Here is a 20,610-nt window from a genome sequence, read left to right on the forward strand (position 1 = left end):
ATCTCTTAGTATCTGCAGGACGGTGGTCAGACAGCGCCTTCATTTTCAATCAGCAAAATCCTTGTTTCAAAAATATCGTCTGATATAATGATAACACTGACAGCAGATTAGCTGTTGTGTGTTAGACATAGAATGTATTATTCAGTAAACAATTAAGTTAGCTGAGATGCACAGATAATACCTGACGAGTAAGCTGACGACAAAAGTGTCAGATGATGTATTGTCCACCCCAACATTTAAGCCTTTTAGCTTTTGTTAGAGAGTCCTTAGGCAATTTGTGCAAAGACTGTGCTAGAGCCGCCTCTAACAGAACAAGGGATCTGCTTAGATCCCCCTCCATATCCTCTAGCTTGCTAACGAAGGCGTAACTGCTTCTCCTCAGAGGTTTGCCATTTGGAAATAAACTCACAGACTGGCTGTGGTCGAGAGAGGAACTGCTCTCATATTGGTGAAAAATAAATATTTCTCGGTCTTAAATCAGAAGACAAAAGAAAGAGAATGTCACTTATGATTTAGAATCAGTTTGGTCAGCAGAGGATACGAGGAGGGAGCAGAGGCGAGTGGTTTGGAGGAGGAAACTAAGATGTATGTACAGTACAGTATATATGCAACATTTTAATAAAAGCACATTGGAATGCATGAATGTGGAGCAAGAAGAAAGGAGAAGAAAGAGACTAGTTTCCACTTAAAAGACTTGATTTCAGTGAATTGCTTTTGCAATTCAGCTGATGCTGACGCAATAAAGATAGAGGGAAATGAAAGTCCAAGACAAATTCATACAAAGCTGATTTTTGCCACTTTCAGTCAGCAGGATGAATTAATAATTCATCCCGCTGCCTGTTAATTGTCAATTAATTGTGCAGGGTTTTGGCAGCCAAGCTGCAGGAGGGAATCATGGCAGTGAAGGTCAAAAGGAGAAGTGCAGCCTGTGAAGTTAGTGAAGACTGCAGACTCTACTAAGCAGTGATAGTGTGTATTGAAACCAAATTAAAGGGTAAGTTGTGAACATGGAGGCTGGCATATGTAATATTAACAAACTCAATAGAGTTAAAGAAGTGTATGAAACTGAAACAGGGAAGCAGTGATAATAAGACAGGCATAAGTCTGGTTTAATGTTGCTCTCTAATTGAGAAAGAAGGACAATGCTATGCACAGAGCAGAGACATTGCTTTGAGAAGATACTGAGGTGTTGTGGTGCATACAGACAGCAGCAAGTGTTTCTGCCTGGTCCGAGGTGATCAACGTGCAGCAGGCAGCACAGAGAGGCAGAGGGGAGATGGGAGAGATGAGCTCTGGTGTCCTGACTGCCGACTGACAGCTCCAGCATCTTGTCTCTACAATGGTCTGAGCACAAGTCGGGCCTGAAGGGTTGAACGAGCCAAAGTGACGGCAGAGCTGGGGACTGATGCCCCCCCCTTCCCTCCCATCCTCAGAAAAACCGAGCAGGAGATATGGATGAGGATACAGTGAAGGAAAGAGTAATAAAAGCAAATAGGCAGACTGGCATGGATTTACTCTGCCCTTTCTCAGAGGACTCCTGCTGTCGAGTTTTTGTGCAGCTCTTTGTGCCAAGAGGGCACACTACAGAGCCTGCCACTCTGCAGTACAACTACAGGAGCAAATGCTGAGGAAAAAAGTGATATTAATGCTGAGTGTAATAATAACAGGGGTGATAAGCTCCGCTCTTTATAAAGACAATAAGAAACAAACCTACAGCACGACATCAGTCAGCTGACGGATGACAGCAAGGTAAAAGCTAACTGCAGCTTACTCCCACGAGGCAGCAAACAGAGCTCAGGAAGCTCATGATAGTTTCAAGGCAAAGAAACGCTATTTCATATCTATAGCACTTTCCTTTTCTGTAAATGGAAACTCACTGTGCTTTACATTTAAGTACACGGGCAACGATGTGAGGATGTGCTCAATAAAACGCAAGAACAAAGAACAGCGACAACCACACAATCTCCAAACGACACAGACAAAGCATACACACAGATGAATGCCCAAGATGTAACTCATAGTCAGGCTTCAGATAACTGTCTACATTCATCTCTTGTACAAGGTTGTCTGGGTCTTCATTATCTTAATTACTATTTTCTATTTATTTAATAATTCAAGAAATCTCTCCCTGCTTACATATCTCAAGAACCGTTCATCTTATCTGCTTCACACTTGGCATGTGTGTTGTTAAGGGCCCACTGAACTGCAGTATTGAATTTGGTGCGATGTGAATATGCGATGCATTCAAAATTGATAGTTTGAATTGACAGCCGACCAGTGCTCTGTAGCAGTGGCAGCTGGGACCAATCAATGTAAGTGATGTTGTATATCACACTAATAGCACGTTTATGACAACCGCAACCACAACCGATTCTCCATTTCTGGTTTCTGCTTCGTGAGACGAGCTTCACCAAACTTTGAATAAACAGGTGAAGAGCTATTTATGCTGCAGCAGTGGCGTCGGAGTTCCGCTGACTGAGTCCAACAGTTTGTCTTTACTTGCTCAATTCCTGCAGGTCACTTTTACAGTTTCAGAAAAAAAGCTGCAACCAGCATTACCACAGGCCAAGCAAACAGCCCATTCCAAACAGGTATGTTTACAAAGGCCACTCAACGAGCTAAATTAAGTATTTTATTCAAAGTAAATAACATGCTCAGACCGAGCTACGACTTCAACCCATCAGCTCTGATCTCCCCAGCAAAGACAATAATATAATATAAAACGTTTCCCCTCACAGTACAGTGCAGACCTAATTTTAACAGTCTATGGTACATATTGTATTTATACACAGCCCATGGTGCAGACGTCTTTATACACACACTATGGTGCAGACGTGTTTATTTACAGACATCCATATACTGTCTGTGGTGCAGACGTCTGTATATACTGTCTGTGGTGCAGACGTCTTTATACACAGTCTATGTTGCAGACGTCTTTATATAAAGTCTATGGTGCAGACGTCTGTATATACTGTCTTTGGTGCAGACGTCTTTATACACAGTCTATGTTGCAGACGTCTTTATATAAAGTCTGTGGTGCAGACGTCTTTATATGCAGTCTGTAGTGCAGACATCTTTATATGCAGTCTGTAGTGGACATCTTTATAAACACTTTGTGGTGCAGACGTGTAGCAGCAAGAGCTGCTGTGGATTCTCACTGGCAGGACTCAGAGCTTCTGCTAACTCACCAGTCAGCTCAGACACAAGAGAATGACTGACAGGTTACTGCACTCTGCCTTCTCATTACTCACTCCACAACACTGTTAGCAAGACACAGATTATGAGGTGTCATTGGTCAGCAGGTGTCCCTGGTTGTTACCATGGAAATACCGGTCAGCAGGTGTCGGGATTGTTACCGTGGAAATACAGGTCAGCAGGAGTCTCTAATTTGCTACTATGGAATTATGGCACTGACAATTCATCCAAATTAAACGACAAAAGGTATTGCTTGTCTATGCCCTCAACAGAACAACACACAAGTTTCTGGACCTTGGTCGTACTGTGTGTGTGCCAGCAGACAGCAAGTTACTTTATTTTGTTTTCAAACTGTCTGTGCACTCCAGTTGTAGGACTGTGTCGCATTGTGTGGGCATCTGCTGCCTGTGATCACTTAGTGGCTCTATTTTATCAAATATCTGAGCAGCATTTTAACATGACATACAGCAGGGAGGACTGCCAGAGCTAAAGGAAAGTAAGAGGATGTAGTCAGTGCAGGACAGATATACAGTGCGGAGCCAGAGCATTCAGTGATTAAGACAATAAGTAGAATTGTATTACACTTGGAGCCAATGAAGTGATTTAGGTACTGGAGTAATGTGTTGCTGGATGTGTGTATGGGGACTCTACATAGTGACAAATCTGGAACCTTCCTGTTGTTTGTTTATGTAATACAGTAATTTAACAGAGATGAGATGAATGCAAGAACCAGCTTCATCAAACTTTATGTTTTTCATGTTACTGTGGTTATTTAAAAAACTGTCCTGTTTAAATTAGTCCAAAATACCTCAGAGACTCCTGACTTATTCACAGTGACTCTATTTTACAAATATAGATTTTTTTCTTATCCAGCTGTATAAAACTTTATTGACATTCAGCAATGTACAATTGTTTCATCTGCATATGAGTGATACGTTATGTTCTTTTACAAGGTTGAGAATTTGGACAAATTAAATGCATAGGTCCAAGAATTGATCCTTGTGGAACCCCTGAGAGAATATTTGTTTAAGCAGATGTGAAACCACCGGGGACACACACTGTTCTGACACTGACAGCAGAGGCAGCAGTGAGACAGGAACGATTTAGGTAACTGATTACTATGATAAGGAGTGTTTGAGTACATGGTTAGATTTGGAACCTGACTTAAACCCATTATTGTGTGAAAGTGACATTATCTTGTTTATATTCAACATTTTGCCATATTTTACCAAAGGTTTCAACTCAGCAAGGAGCTGTTGATAATGTTCAATTCAGCGATGTGGGCAACACAGAGAGACAGATTTACCGAGCAGACTCTAAGGGGGCAATTGTTAAAAAATTTAAAACTAAAACACCACAATAAATTAGGCACTGTTCTAATACTTAATTTCCTGGCTCAGCTGATCTCAGCCAGAGGACCATTGTTCTTTTGCTTTTCTTATTTATTACCATAATTTCAGCAGGCAAAATCGATTTCTGATTCAGAACTCAAACTGCTGAGAAGGAAGGTAATGTTAAAACTGCTCACCTCCTGATCTAATGCATTGTTTTGTTGTGTAATATCTTGATCAACACATTCATGAGATTTTCTGCTCACTTTAGTGTATTCTTCTACATCGTCTTGTGTATACTTGGCATTTTCTATCTAGAGGCATTCAAGGAGGTGAATAAGTAAACACTTGAAATGCTTTACCGGTTGCACATTTTTCTGGATTACTTCTTGTATGACTCTGCAGTAGCCTACACATAAACCAGTAACAAAGTGTAAGAGTACTCTGATATGAATGCCCCATGACATGCTCATGTCCCAGTTAGATGGAGGATTGGAGGGCAATTAAATTCGCATGGAGGCCAGAATGAGAAACAAAGATGAAGAAAAATCTGTCAAATCCTGACTGTACTGTATGTTTTGAAATGCTGATCAGATCTCCCTGAACATCTCATCCTCCCCACATTTTGAAACTTCTTCAAACCACTACACTTAAAGTTGAAGAAATAAGTCAAGTTGTTTTAGATCCCCCGGATTTCTTCAGATGTTTAATGAAACAGAGCCTTTTGACTTGCGGAGACTCCAGCTCAGATTAACATTTAAGAACCTACACTAAATCAAAAGACCGTGTGCGCCCTTGAAGACACTTGTGCGCTTCTCTCCATTTTTGTTTTTCTGTCACGCGCGGCAAATTTGCGGGTGAGGCGCTGTTCGTGGTGCTGAAAAGCAAAGTGACGTCAACAAAGTCAACCATGGCCAATACATGTTCATAATGGATCGGAATCTTTTACCCTGATCGGACCAATCATATACATATACGGCTGCCAAATAAATGTCATGACATTTTTTGTTGTTATTATTATTTTTTCTACCTTGGCGAGCGTGACCTTGCAGGATCTGTCACTTTCTTTGCCAAACAGCCTCACACGACTGCTGGGAGGTTTGGTATATTTGCTGTTCGGAAGACGTGTTACATTGCACCTAGTGTGTGGTGAAGCCACAGTTTATAATGAGCCCCCCCGTGTATGTGTGCACTGCAAAGCTGTGGACTGGTGGACACCATTCTCCCGTTCGCACAGCGGAGGAGCTGTGACGCGTTTAGATCACCAATGCAAATGAGACTGACGACCCCTCCTCCTCCTCCTCCACACTCCCGTCAACACACACACACACACACGCTCACACACACACAGCGCCTGGGCTTTATATCGCCGTGCCAGCCTTTCAGAGTGACGGCACTGGCTGAGAGAGAGAGGGAGGGAGAGAGACAGAGACAGAGAGAGAGAGAGCTTATATAACACCAGCTCTGGGAAATGCTGGAGAGCCGGGGGGACGTTTGCCGGACAATAATCGGGGAAAACGGCGACCACAGCGGCCACAGACTGAGATGCGGTGGCTCGACACCGGGATGCCGTCGGACGCGCACCGCGGCTGAAGGTAAGCCCCGCACCGCCTCTCTACTGTAAATGGTGGAGGCACAGTGAGAAGGGGTTTTTTAAGATGGAAGACCTCGACTCCTTAAATAGGTGACGCGTGTTTACTCTCGCTGTTTATTCATTAATGCTTCGACCTCCCCTTCTTCCCACCGAGCCAAATCAGGCGGCGTGCTGGATATTTCAGGGACACAGTTATTTCGTGCGTAAAGATCCGGAGTTGAGCATAACTTGGCCACTCGGACTTGATCAGAGGCTGTTCATTCTGCAAACTGTTGCTTCAATCCTCGGGAACACCACCGCACCCCTACTTTTTTATTTGATTTGTTTATCTGAGGGTGGGGGGGTGTTAACAAGACAGGCCTGAAAGTGTAGAGCTGACGGGCATGACGGTGTGTGACGGCCACCGAGACATTAGTAGATATCACTGGATGTGAAAAAGGGGGGCATCTATTGAGGGGTGTACAGACAGACTAGCTGGTGTTACTTGGGAACTTGTGTTGGCTGTAAATACAACCAGCTGTATTAATGAGTAGGGGGCTTGCATGAGACCGTCGTGTCAGAAAGACACGGACACAGACAGACATCTGCAGGTCAGGGCTGCACCTCATTGCCCAAATCTTTAGTCAAACCATCAGCATATCGCCCTGACATCACCAGGATGCTTCACACCCTGATTATTCACAAATCTTTGCATGTTTTTCATCCACCACTTATCCGTCTCTCCACAGATGAGTCTGCTCTGATAATCCCCATCTCATAAGCGGCCCTAATGCTCTCTCCAGACAATTTTTTATCTCATCATGTCATTGCAGTGATAACTGAGATTTAAAATGTGAAGCTGGGAGATACAGCGTTAAATTAAATATAATCTGACGGAATTAGGCCTAAATGAAATCTCTGCACTGGAAGAGAAACCGCTTTTTAAAAGTCCTTTTTAGTAGAGGTGAATGTCATTTCTTTATTCTAATAAAATGGATTACTGTGATAGGAGAGCACAGTCTCAGCACACTGACGAAACATAGCAGAGCACAACTTCAGGCAGGGTTTTGAATTAGAAAACAAATGGCACCAAAGCGAAGCAGCAGACACCAAGGGATCCATTGCTGCAAGACAGAAACACAACCCCATATGTCAACATAAGCCGTTCATCCACCATACCAGACATATTGAGTACATGCAATCCCTTTGATTGTGCTACCATAAAGAAAAATACACGTGTGCTTTAAATCCAGCTCCTTGTGTCTTTCTCTGATTTTGTGCTTCAGCTTTTCCTCACGGATCATCCTGGAGTCAGTGACCAGAGCCTGGATATGACATCCCTCTCTGTCGTAACACATTCACTGTTTCTGTGCTGCTATTGGTCATTGTGGCAATGAAGGATCAAGACACACCGTCTATACCACTGCCAGATGCTGTCGGACTGTCTCAAAATCATGAAGTTCTAAGTAGGCTACACATCCATCTTCTTGCTCGTAATCCATGAACTGGCCTTCCGCTGAGGTGAGAGACAGTCAAACGGCGTGGGAATGGTGGCACCTCTCTACAAGCTGCACTGCCTGTTGAAGCGGGCTCAGATGCTGCTGCTCTGCCTCGGCATCGCCTATCTGATGGCCGGCAGCATCCTGCTCCTGCAGCGCTCCAGCATCAGAGTCGCCCAGCCAAACCTCGCCATCCTGCCGCCCATGCTGTCCCTAGCAGCGCCTCCCACCGCCCTCAGGACAGCGGGCCTGGCCGTGAGGGCCCGCTCCAGATGGGCCGCCGTTCAGTCTGTCTCTGGAGGGGGAGCCAAGGCAGGGCGACACTGGCCCGCTTCCCGCAGCCTTGGGGTCCAACACTTGCATCGCCGCTGGTTTCACAGTCTGCTGCCAGAGAGTCCAGAGCAGAGAGTCCCTCTGCACAGGAGCAGCAGGCACAAGGGTAAATAACGATACAACTTTCACTGTTCTAAGAGGGTATATATTAAATAAAAAATATAAATTGTATATATTATATATAAAATATTAATCTTAACAATCAGTGTTAGGAGTTGGATTTGTCTCCACACTGATTTAACATTGTCTTATATTCAGTCCAGGTCTAAATTAAATCAGAGGTGTAGCTTCTATAGCTTCCCTTATAGCCAGCTAGCCAGCAGGCAAGCAAAGCAAAGCCACGAGTGTTAATATTCACATGTGACTACTGAGCACTGCATGCCCTAATTACATTAATTACTGCACAAGTAAGGTGTTAACAGTTTGGCAGTGATAGTTTACTATGGCTACTGCAGTATGTTCAACTAGCTGACTAGAATTATGTGAATACAAAATTACTATTGCTCCCCACAAACTGCACAAAAATAAATAAAGCCCAAATTCATTTTCTTCAGGCCGTAAAATTCTGATCAGCTACTTATTCTGCTTTTCCACAACTCATGAACCTCCACAATGTCTGCCCCTCAGATATGTTACCTGAGAGGCTTGTGGTTGTGTGGTCTCCTCCCGAAAGCTAATGTGGTTTTGCCAATAATTAACTGCCTCTGTGTATGTGTAGCCAAGGTTGTGCACCTCTCCTGCCGTTAAACAGGAGCAGATATCACTGCGGAGTCAATGAAAAAGATCTCAGCTCTAACACTACCTTTGCCATCTGAAGTGAAGCAGTGGAGGAGGATATGTGGGACAGAAATATCCTGGCGAAGATGTGTTGACTGAGACTGTGGTTTTCCTAGTGAATAATATATGAAGAAGCAAATATACAAGTTTATTTTCTATTCTGTGATTTACTTTTTTAGCTCAGACGGCCCTGGGGCGAGGTAACGCACTCTCTGCTTCCACGGCGCACTCACATCAGACATTCTACATTTACGAACAGATGAGCATGACCTTAGAACATTTAGAGGAGCTTCATTATACATTTATATGACATTTTACGTGTGGGTGCCTCAGATCTTGTAGATGTGTGAGAGAGCTCACTGATCCTCTCGACACCACAGGGGGAGGGGGCAGGCAAACACTAAAGAAGTTTCTAAAAAATAAATTAGTGATTATGAAGATAAAAATCATACTATTCCTTCCTTGTACGCTCCGTCAAAGAGCCTTCACCATTATACAGAAAGATATCTCTAGAGATGTACTTTATTGTTTAACGGTGCCTGTCAGTGCCATTGCCATTTTGTTGAAAAGATAAATATAGTGGAATTACTTTCAGTGGAACATTTGTTCCTCCAGCTCATTCTTGAAAAGCATCCTATAAGAGCTCTTAATCCTTTTTTTAAACAGACACTACATAACCACTCAGTCACTAAGCAGGGTAATAAAGATGAAAAATGTTGGGAGGCAGGAATGAGATCAGTTTCAGTAACAGCCTTCTGGCAAAGGCTCCTGTTGAAAAGTATTACCCTGGACACAGAATTGAATTAGCCAGGTCTGTTGTGTCACATGTCCTGGAGGAGGAACTGTAGCTGTCAGAGAAAAAACACTGGACCACAATGTATGATATAACACATTAACATTCGTTTAGCTGATCGTTTGATAGAAAATTAACTAATCTGATAATCGATTATAGCTTAAAAGAAATGATTTCTTGCTGTGGGTTGGATGATCCCCTGTCACATCTGTCCAGTGAATATCAAGCTTCAGCAAGCAGTCAGCTAGCTTAGCTTAGTATAAGGCATAAAACAGGTTGGAGCTGCTAGCCTAAAAATCCACATCTAAAGCTCACCTATTAAAATATCTTGTTTGTTTTATTCAAGCCACGAGAGGGAGCCTCATCGTCACTATGAGGTTGCCAGGCAACCGCAGAAGACCTCAAGAAGTCAAACGAACAAAAAACCTTTGGTTCTAGTTTTTCATCCAAGCTAAGCTAACAGTCTGCTGGCTGGAGGTATATTTAAGATATGAGGATATAGTGATATGAGAGTCATATCAACCGTCTCTAGTAACAGACGAATTGCATTTCTCAGAAAGTCAAACTAATCTTTTAAGTCATTTATTGATAAAAGACACTTAATCATTTCACATGGTTTCTCTTATTTGCTTCTGTAATTGTAAATTCAATGACCTTTTGTTTTTGACAACAGGTCAAATCAAAGACGTAATCTGAAGACTTTCATCTTATTTTGGTGACAAGCAATTGACTAAATGAGTAAAAGACTAATTTGAAAGGCGAATTTTATGGAATGAATTAAATAAAACCATCTTAAGCTGCAGCTGTAGTTTCAATGTTGCACCAATGTCACATCCCATTTCAGTCTGTCGGATTAAGACCTACTTCTTACTCAGCATAATAAAAGGGAGGGAAATGTTTCTTTACAAAGTGAGTCGAGTAGAAAGGATAAGGTGGTAAATCGGGACTATCGTGATGTTGCAGACACTGAGCAGCTCTCATTAATCCGACACAATGTTGTTATCCAAATCTCACAGCCAAAGTCTCTGATTTAACTCCAACATATACCAGATGTTTGAAGCAGATACATATGTTATATCAACACTTTAAAAATGTAAAATGTCCTATATTCTACAGTGTAAAATAAAAACTCCTGAGTGTTGGATAATCTACAGCAAGTAGCTTAAACCTATCTTTGTATTGCAGTCACTGAAAATGTATTGACTGATGCCAACTTTACACCTAACTGCACAATATGACAGATTGAACTCCTGCACTTCTAATAAGTCTCCTCCCCTCTCCGTGTTTGTAATACAATATTTTAGGTCTATGGTTTCCTATCAAATCTTTATTTCTCTTATTTTCTTTCCTGGATCTTTATTCAGTGACACAGCAGTAATAATATTTCACCGCTGGGAACAATAGTTTGCACATGTGTTTTCCAGTCTCAGATATTCTCAGATTCAGGATGCTGCCTACCTATTCAAACACTTTATAATAAAAGTGGGAGATGTATAATACTTGTATAATACGTTTTGTCTGCTGCTGGAATATTCGTACCTTGCAGGGGTGAGTCACAAATTCCTTGATATGTAAAGTACATATCCGATGTATTACACGCCCAGAGACTTGCAGAGGGATCAGAAGTGAGACATATTGCAGTGGTTGCATAGTGAGAGTCACACTCACTGTGTGGAAATGTCCCAATACTTTGGATTAAGTTTGTGTTGATTCACCTGTTAAGTTTGAAGTAATCAGGAAGCGCTGGTGATTCGATTGTTGTTATTTGCTGTCATTGGGCATTTAGGGGCCGCTGTGTTTCAGGGGGTAGAGCGGGTCTTCCCCTAAACAGGTTGTTGGTTCGATCCCAGTCCATTTCCGCATGCCGGAGTGTCCTGTGCCGTTCTCATAGAGAAAGTGCTGCACATAGATGCACTGTGTGAATGTGTGAGTGAATGGCAAAGAATATAATGTAAAAATTGCTTTGAGTGGTCATCAAGACTAGAAAAGCTCTATACAAATACAGACCATTTACCATTTAGACATTTCCTATCAGACAACCTCTATGACATCACCCTGTCCGACCCCAGCATTAGGCAGCCAACCATGTGTTGAGACCCTCTCTGCTGTGGTTTTGATGACTCCCCTCACAATAGTGAGGATATTAGAGAGCCCGCAGAGAGACTGTGACCCTTCTTCAGCCCGTTTTAATGAACAAACAGACCGCACGTCTCGACCGTGGCAGTAGCACATGTCCTCATACTCTGTCAGTCATTAGCCTCCTCCATCCTCTCCTGATGGGAAGAATCTGCTCCGGCACAGCCATCTGTCTTAGTGTCTAAGAAAGCTACACAGTGTCAGACCTAAGTGTGGTCGTCCCTCCATTAACACTCAGCAGCGTCTGCCCACGGCTTCTCCTTCACTTTGATTAAAGCAATGACCTGCCCTGCTCGGTGGAGGGGGTACGGGGCCTCGAGGTGATCTCTCTTGAGATGCTTCTTGCCTCAGATGTGGCAGACCTGGCCTCTTGGAGCTTTCAGGCTGCTGGTGTTCAGAAGACAAGCAGACTGATTGAATCATGAATTCGATATGGTGGTGCTTGGCCTGCCAGATATTTCACAGACCATTGCTTGCTTCCATCTTGTCTCCGAGCCTTGCTGCCACATCTCTCCAGTCCTACTGACATGTATCTCCTCTAACACTCTTTAAATCCTCTCTTTGACCGGTTGGCATCAAGTCTATTTTTATTCTCTCAGTAAACACGAAAACACTGAATCCTCAGTGTCCTTGAAACCTTCAAAACATCCATGAATACAAATTCATACCCGGGTTTGTGAAATAAACCTAACAACCAGCACTGGTGAATTATCTGCATATATCCCATGCACAGAAAGAGTGACTTTAAAGAAGAAACATCCAGCATATAGCCTAAAAATATTCCAGTCTCAGACCCAAGGGGCGAGATGTAAATGAAGCCACCACACAAAAGAAATGCATACGCTCTCCTCCACACAGATATTTAGAAAGGTATTTATAAAGAGACTTTAACGTGTCAGCTGATCTAGCTTTGATGTGGCAGTGTGGCAAAGACATGGGTAACATCAAACACTGAATTTAGGCGACATTTTATATGGAGCCTTAATCTTGTCAGCACATCACAATAGTCTGTCGGAGCCTATTATGCATTACATGGAGATGATTTTGTATTCCAAGGCGAGCAAATAAGTTCACAGTAATGTGGGAATAAGAAAAATCTATACTGAATGATAAATTAGGCTTGGTCATGTTATAAATTATGGCTCACAATGCATGCTGGTGTGTATAATTACAGCGAGTAAGTGGTGATGCAAAGGCTGCTCTGGCACCGTTAGACGACAGTACCAGTGCCAGACTGGAGGCAGAGGAAGGCTGGTTTATGTCCAAATGTAGTTTAAGTGGAGTGTGTGAGCATTCATATGCGGCTCTTAGAGCAAATTGTATTATTGTCAAGCACATGCATGCGATCTTGATTTGAGATTTAGAATATTTAGAATAACAATGATTCTAAATTATTAAAATTTTTATGAAAATATGCACAGAATCTAGCGAAAAGAATGAGTCTGAAAAGCATCTTTATATTTGGTCTAATGTTATTAGGTTGTGATAATTTGGATTATCAATTAATCTGTAATGATCCAGACTGATTAAACATTTACAGTCAAATGAAAGAACTGGAGCAATCCCTCACATTTTCAAAGCTGTAAATAAAGATGGTTTAGTATTTTTTGCTTTGCAAATGCTTTTTCATCGACCACCTCCATTTTGTGAGGGCATTTGCTGATGCCTAAAAAGGGAATTTTTCCAACTTCATTTTTTTTCTTTTTTCTTTTTTCTTTTTGACACATGCAGGGACCTACATCGGTTGCTTTCTGCACAATGCCAGTGATCGAGCCCTGGGAGGGACCATGCTTTATGACCTGCGCAAAATGACCAGTTCTCTGTGTCAGGACACCTGCTCGGAAAGGTAATGCGTTTGCGGCGTGCCCCTGTGAAGGGACCACAGAAGGCCTGCTGTTTGAGTAAATGCTTTGGATCTCAGTCTCCTCCATGAATGCCTCCTGTGTTTGGACTCAGCGGAGAGCCAGGTGGCTGGATGACAGTAAAAGATGAGGGGGGAAAGAGAGAGGGGAAGAGTGAGGAGCAGGCCAGGACAGAAGGCCTGATCTGTTGCAGAAGAAGGAAGGAGGGAGGTGGGTGTGTGTCAGAAAGCTTAATGAGCCGACTACAGCAGTTGTTGAATAAATCAGTGGTTAGATATGTGCTGCTCTGTGGCTGCGGTGCGATAAACTCTGATTGGGTCAGTGTGAGCTAAGTTTGCAGCAACTCTCCAAACCTGCAAGACAATATGGGGAGGAAGGTGGACATTTAAAAAAATCCTCATTGAATGACCCGCTTGAATTATTCCTTTTCATATCTCAGCAGCAAAGAAAGCAGTGTAGCCCCAGTGAAGCAGAAGAGCAGAGGACAGATGGAGGCAGTCAGACTGAGTGTTGGTGCTCACATCTCAAGCCCACTGAGCATTTCCCCCTGTCCGACCCCCCCGCCCCCACCCATTCACATGGAAAGCAGTCATGCTCGTTACCTGAGCGGGCCAATTACCGCAATGAGAAAAAAGTAAAAAGTCAAGGCAATTTATGAGGAAGCTTCAAAGGACATATATGAAAAGGTCAATTTTGATGAGGTCTCAGTCTTTTTCCAAAGAGGTAGGGGAAGAGAGAGCGAGAGAGAGGGGAAGAGGGATGAGTCACAACAGCTTTGATATGTAAAGTACAGATCAGAGGTGGCCGCAGTTCAGCCGGAAAAAAAGCATTACACGGTCAGACGAGTGCCGAAGAGGAGCACTGACAAATATCACAGGGGACAGACCATCCACATTTGATGCTAGGAAGTTTGAGTTAATTGATGAGTTTGAAATGTTAACTAACGTCCTGTGGGATGTTTTAGCCTAAGGCCAGGAGCTTGAGGTTATGGAGTGCCCTTGGCTAAGGCAATGACAATGTGTCTATCTGTGTGTGTGTGTGTGTGTGTGTGATTAGTGGGTACCAGTTTGCAGGTCTGGAGTACGGAGCTGAATGCCACTGCGGGAACCGGATCACTAGCCTACGGGCTCCTGAGGAGGACTGTAGTCTGGTCTGTCGGGGTGAGCGAGGTTCTCCCTGTGGCGGTGTCGGCCGACTCTCCATTTACAAGGTGGAGGAGCAGCTGCCGGGTCACAGAAAATGTGAGTCAACTTCCCTCGGGGAAGGAGGAGGACTGTTTGCTGTCTCTTCTGTGAACAAGCTACAGTGTGGTTGACTTCACAGACGAGCGAGAAAATTGTTGTGCTTCAAAAACATTATCAAAAGGGTAAAATTATATCAGTAAGGATTGTGCAATTTTCACACAGGAATGTTAAACAATCTAAAAGGTTGAATTGTAGTTTATTTCTACATTATCACACATATATACTTTCCTGCTGCAAGAAATACTCACTAGAGCAGGGGCTGCCTTTTATGTAATGTTCTACCTTGTTTTATTGATTTAAACATGTCTTTGTTTTTATGTAATGAGCTGATGTGAGAACACAGTTGGAGATCCTCAAGAGGATTGATGACATTTCTAACGTGACAAATGCAAAACTGAAAAAAACTGTTAAATATAAAAATATCTGAGGATGTAGACGCCCTGCCATAAAAGACATTGACAAAGGTGTCAAGAGAGCTTTTGTTGATAAGGGCCGACTCCGGTGTCAATGTGATGTAAACAAAAACACGTGATCTCCACAGCAAAATGTATATGTTGAGTCCTCTCTCTGCATGCTGCTCCACCCCTCACGCTCCGGAGAATCTTCTATTGCTTTGTTTATATGTGAAAGGTAAACTGCGAAGAAAGTCTCGACCCAATTGTGCAAATGCACCTTCTCCGGAGTTCATGTCTGAAATTGGCAAGTTTGTATGTCCCTATGGCAGTATTCCAAAATATGGCAGTTTTGCAGTTAAAACATGAAGTTAAACCAAACAATTAATAAAAATCAAGTATGCTATTTGTAAAGACAAAGACCTTCAGCAGCCATGAGCCAAACAGTCTAATTTGACTTCCTTTGGTTACCTCAGTCTGTGCTGAGGGTGAGATGCGTCAGCAGTTTTTCGACCTGTTTGCAGGAACAAATCTTTCCATCACTGCTGACAGTCGTCATATCTGACAGCCGTGCATCTGGAAAAGTGTAGGAAAGAAAAAACGCCGGTGAGCTGGCGTCAGCAGTACAATGGCCCATTTAACAGGGCTTTGAAAATGTAATATGAAAATGTAGTTAGTGTAAATTATTTTTTTTTAAGTGATGACGTAAAGATGAGGACACCCTTGGCCTGGAGAGAGGGAGAGGGAAATAGAGAAATCCTTCTTTTTCTTGACAAAAACATTCATAATGTAAAATAATTTAAGTGGAGTCGTTCGACTAAGTAATGAGACTCTCTGCTTTGTTGTTGTTCCACTTCATGATTTAGGCTGAATAAACAGGTGGATTTTTGCATGAAATCATGCTTAGCGCAGCCTTCAACTTGATTTATGACATTTGTTGAAACATATTTCAGTGAAGAATATTCTCTGAGGCTGCGACTGGAGTATTTTCAGTGTGAGTCAGAGGATGGGATAGTTCTTTTTGGACAAAGATGAAGATTTCCTCAACAGACTCTCACACTGACCGTGATGCACTATGATTTAAGATACTGTATATTTTATCTGAAATTATTTTAGTTGTATACTGGTTAAATGATAAGCCATTTGTATTACTTATTATTATTTAAGTTTCATTATTTCATTATGATAATTGGCAAATTCAACGACACTGATCATCCATGAAGATTTCTAATGCAAGACATTTTTTATACAGCCCCTTTCTGTTGTTGAAAAGGTCAAATCTATTATAGAAGGAATTAATTTCATATACAGTATTAATATTCATGATTGAATGCTTCTGCATCTCTGGGGGTTTGGAGCTGAATTTTGAATGTACTATACACCAAAATTCAGTCATGTAAAGGAATATATTGCCAGCATAAATTTTGGAATAGTTGCTGATTTAAATTAACCCTGAAACCAGATTATAGTTTTTGGTTTGTCATTTAACAATATGATAATTTATTGCTGAGTAAGATGTTTACTTGCTCTCATCTGCAGGTAAATAAAAATCCTTCCCAAATCTGGCCAATGTAGACGACTGCTAAAGGTCCATTTTATAGTTATCCTGCCACTAGCATGCTACTCTTTGCTCATGTATTTTTCTCTTTTCAGTCAGAAATGTTCACTTCCGCGGCTGCTTCAAGTTGAAGAACAGCACAGTCGCCACCTTCCCCGTCTACTCCCTTCAGCCCAACCTGACAACACAGTCCTGCATAGAGACCTGCACTGATAAGGTTTGAGGGTGTTCTCTGAAATTACAGATCTGATGATCAATTTATTGCACACACTGTATCTCTCTGCAGTGGTTCTCCTCTCCCAGGAGATCACATGTGGGCGCACAGAGCTCCTTGAATTTTGCTGAATATTTAAGGTTTAATGTGCCTCTGATTAGAAGTAGTCTGGATCCTGCGATGAGATCTGACTGGATACAGCTGCATCTCCTCCGAAAAACTGAAACTGCTGTTAGAAATACTGCACATCATCTGGTGGCGACCGCAATTTGATTAATTCTCACTGTGTGGAGTGTGTCTGCATGTGTGTCTGCATGTGTGAGTGATTATGCATTAACAATTCTCAAATTTTTACTGCAGTGTGTGTCCTTGTGCTTTGACATTGAGCATTCTGACCTTCTGGAGCTGGAAAAGGGACAAAAATAATGAACATTAAAAAATGAAGAACAAAGAATTTGCTGTTGAAGTGAGCTCACACATCGGCCTTGGGTAGAAAAGAAGCATTTGGAGAGAAAAGTAAATACGATGAGTCATATGAAAACATTGAGCCTCTCTGTGCTTTTTGTTTGCAGGAGCTGCCGCTGGCTGTGTTCAAGAAACCGCACTGTTTCTGTACTTGGACGTCTCCTCTGTTCAGTCTCAACACTGCTCTGAACACCACCAGCAACTCCACACCCACAGCATCCACCGAGCACGACCACTACCAGGTGTATCACACGCCTGTGCTTGGTGAGATACTTGCTCCACAGATGCAAGCCTGTGTCAATCATCTGCACATCACGCGGTTATGTTTAATACTCCAATCATGTAAAGCCTCATTGTGACTGCTTTTACAGGGAGAATTGATAATGTAATAATTACCAGAGCGTGCCTGTGTTTTAATCCCATCCCGTTCTGCTTTGTCAGTAATTTTTACGGATCACACACAGCAGTTAAAGTTCCAGCCTGTATTGCCTCCTGTAAAAGGTCCTGTAAAAACAACCGTGACTATTCTATTCTCTGAAACTGTGTGTGAATATTGTCCTTGTATAAAAGAAAAAAAAGATACATTTCCTTTGTTCCATGTTAACTTTGTCCTGAAAATGAATCCACACTTTACAATTATTATGCCCCTCTGCTGCTCTATAACTGACACTGACAACAAAAGCTCTGTGGCTGCAGACTCCAGGTGCAAAGAGAGGATGTTTCTGCCTCAGAGATCCAGCTCCCTCGTGGCTCTTTCCAGTTTTCCTGGTGCAGGCAACACCTGGGTACGACACCTCATCGAGCTTGTGACCGGCTACTACACTGGCAGCTTCTATTTCGACGGCACGCTATACAACAGAGGTGTGTGTGTGTGTGTGTGATTGGGGGGTTGGTCACCACAACTCTTTTTATATAAGTGTTGAAGTGAAATTTTGCCCTTCAGCTGACACTTATTTGTTGGTACCAGGTTTCAAAGGAGAGAAAGATTACTGGAAGAGTGGCCGCAGCATCTGCGTGAAGACCCATGAGAGTGGTCAGAAAGAGATTGAAATGTTCGACTCGACCATCCTGCTGATTCGAAACCCTTACCGCTCCCTCATGGCTGAATTCAACCGCAAGTGCGCCGGACATTTAGGACACGCTACAGATACACAGTGGAAAAGTAAAGGTAATACAGTCCAATCCACACAGACATAACAACCGAGTGCTTTATGGCTCTGCTGGAGGATTCTGTGCTTATTGCTGCATAATGTCCTGCTGCTGATGTTACAGCAACATTAGACCTCAGGGCATTCTGTGAACTGACTGTGAGTTCATCACAAAGCTGTTTGGTTCTCATATATACAGGGAGGACTGCAGTGCCCGAGCTGTATCACAGCTTCTATACTTCTAACAGTAACATGCGGTACATATAAGTCATTCAAATACAAAGATCTGAAGCTTTAACAGAGGAATACTACATCATGTAAGGAAAACCCAGTAGTGCTTCAGTATCACACCCCCCTACAGTGTACTGTTTGTAAATTGAAATTTCTGCATCCAACAAAATATACAGCGAAGATGAAGGGGACTGTATGTGTGATGTACATGGCACTGAAAAAAGAGTTATATATGTGTGTATATATAAAAAACCTGGTACTATAGGAGCAGTGTCAAAGTAACACATATAGTAGCGGGGTTTTTTGGAACAAATTTGTAGTCCATATTAAAACACTGTGGTGCCCAGGTGCTGAAGTGTGCAGACAATCACAGCAAAGAAAGAAGCAAAGTGTGGACAGTGTTATGTAGATTATCCAAAGAAAATGATTTAACCCCTTGAGATGTACCATCTCTTTTTCGAGGGGGTTCTGTTATGATGTTGATTATTTATGTTGCAGTATAGTTTGAGTGAATTGACCCTTTTATACTGATCCCTTCAGACTTGACATCATATCTGCACCTCAAATAAATGTCTCTAATGTGAAAAACAGATGCAGCATTTTAAATACCTTTCTATTGTTATATAAATGTCATACATACTGCATATAAGAGGAATACTTTTACCCTGTTCAACAGTTAATAGTTCTGTAGCCAATTATATCCACAAATCAAATCATCCTTGGTTGAATGTGTTATGTGAATAATTCTCAACTATGCTCACTTTCACCTGCAGAATGGCCAGAATTTGTCTCCAGCTATGCCCCCTGGTGGGCATCCCATGCACTGAGCTGGCTGAAGTTTGGACACCGCCTGCTGGTGGTGCATTACGAGGAGCTGCAGAGAGATCTTCTCCCTCAGCTCCGTCTCATCACAAGTTTTCTAAATGTCACTATGACTGAGGAGAGGCTGCTTTGTGCCCAGAGCAACCAGGACGGCCATTTTAAGCGTTCGGGGGCGCAGAAGTCCTCCTTTGACCCGTTCAACCCCGACATGAAACAGATGATTGACTCCTTCATCCACACTGTTGACGAGGCACTGCAGAGCAGGAACTTTAGCAGACTTCCACAGGAATACCTCCCTAGATGATGATGATCTGAAAAGGTCACCGATGCCTGGTCCAGCAGGGTAGTTCTTCACGAAGTGCTCTGTGGGGAAGAGACACACGCTGGCTTATACAAGTGGACCACCTGACTGTTTGATAAGCCAGACGCACTATGAATGGCTGGAGAGTCATGGAAACACAGCAGAGGTCACTGGAGAAAACATGACAATTCATCGTGAGATCCGCCGGTGAAGAATGATGAACGCCTCAGGGCCGGGGACTGCCGCTCTGCGAGCAGCAAATATGACAAATACTCAGAGAGGATTTGATGTGATTTGTTGGACTGCAGCGCCGGGATTATCCAGCAAAGTGCCCGACTGCACAAATATGAATGTGTGTAAATCCAGGGCAGACTCATTTCAGTTAAAGAGGGGTTTTTCTGTGACTCTTCCCAAGTTCACTTTAGTACATATATATTATGTTTCTAATATACGACCGTGTTAATAAAATGATCTGTCATACTAACACAGATGATAGACACAGGAGCATTACTCTGATTGTACAGTGTTTAAGGGGGGATTCCACTGGTTGCTCCATCATGGTGGATAAAAGCCTTAAAGCCGAATGATGTGACTGAATGGACTCTCCGTACGACTCGTACATGACTGTACACGAAGCAGAAATGTGTTGATTACAGTGAAGCTGCTTTAAACTGTATGTGACACCCAGCTGTTTCAGTTATGAGCATTTTATTTTATTAAATGCATTTGGGTTGAA

At 42.6% G+C, this 20,610-nt stretch overlaps 1 protein-coding gene across 1 annotated transcript; it reads left to right on the forward strand.

Annotated features, from left to right (window-relative positions):
- The first annotated feature begins 5,836 nt into the window (after positions 1–5,836).
- On the forward strand, positions 5,837–20,610 carry wscd1b (WSC domain containing 1b). Its single transcript, XM_035178367.2, has 9 exons — positions 5,837–6,121; positions 7,386–8,037; positions 13,369–13,483; positions 14,556–14,740; positions 16,789–16,910; positions 17,480–17,636; positions 18,069–18,233; positions 18,340–18,540; positions 19,525–20,610. The coding sequence occupies exons 2-9, from the start codon at positions 7,647–7,649 to the stop codon at positions 19,875–19,877; spliced, it is 1,689 nt and encodes a 562-aa protein (XP_035034258.1). The 5' UTR covers positions 5,837–6,121; positions 7,386–7,646; the 3' UTR covers positions 19,878–20,610.

The sequence above is a fragment of the Hippoglossus stenolepis genome, chromosome 15 (genome assembly GCF_022539355.2).
Source record: "Hippoglossus stenolepis isolate QCI-W04-F060 chromosome 15, HSTE1.2, whole genome shotgun sequence".
Lineage (NCBI taxonomy): Eukaryota > Metazoa > Chordata > Actinopteri > Pleuronectiformes > Pleuronectidae > Hippoglossus > Hippoglossus stenolepis.

Bases quoted from the DNA above. Each gene is read 5' to 3' on its own strand.
- wscd1b (XM_035178367.2), top strand. From the start codon at position 7,647: ATGGTGGCACCTCTCTACAAGCTGCACTGCCTGTTGAAGCGGGCTCAG. The intron at 17,637-18,068 runs GTGAGATACTTG...CTGTGGCTGCAG, and splicing joins GTATCACACGCCTGTGCTTG to ACTCCAGGTGCAAAGAGAGG. The intron at 18,234-18,339 runs GTGTGTGTGTGT...TGTTGGTACCAG, and splicing joins CGGCACGCTATACAACAGAG to GTTTCAAAGGAGAGAAAGAT.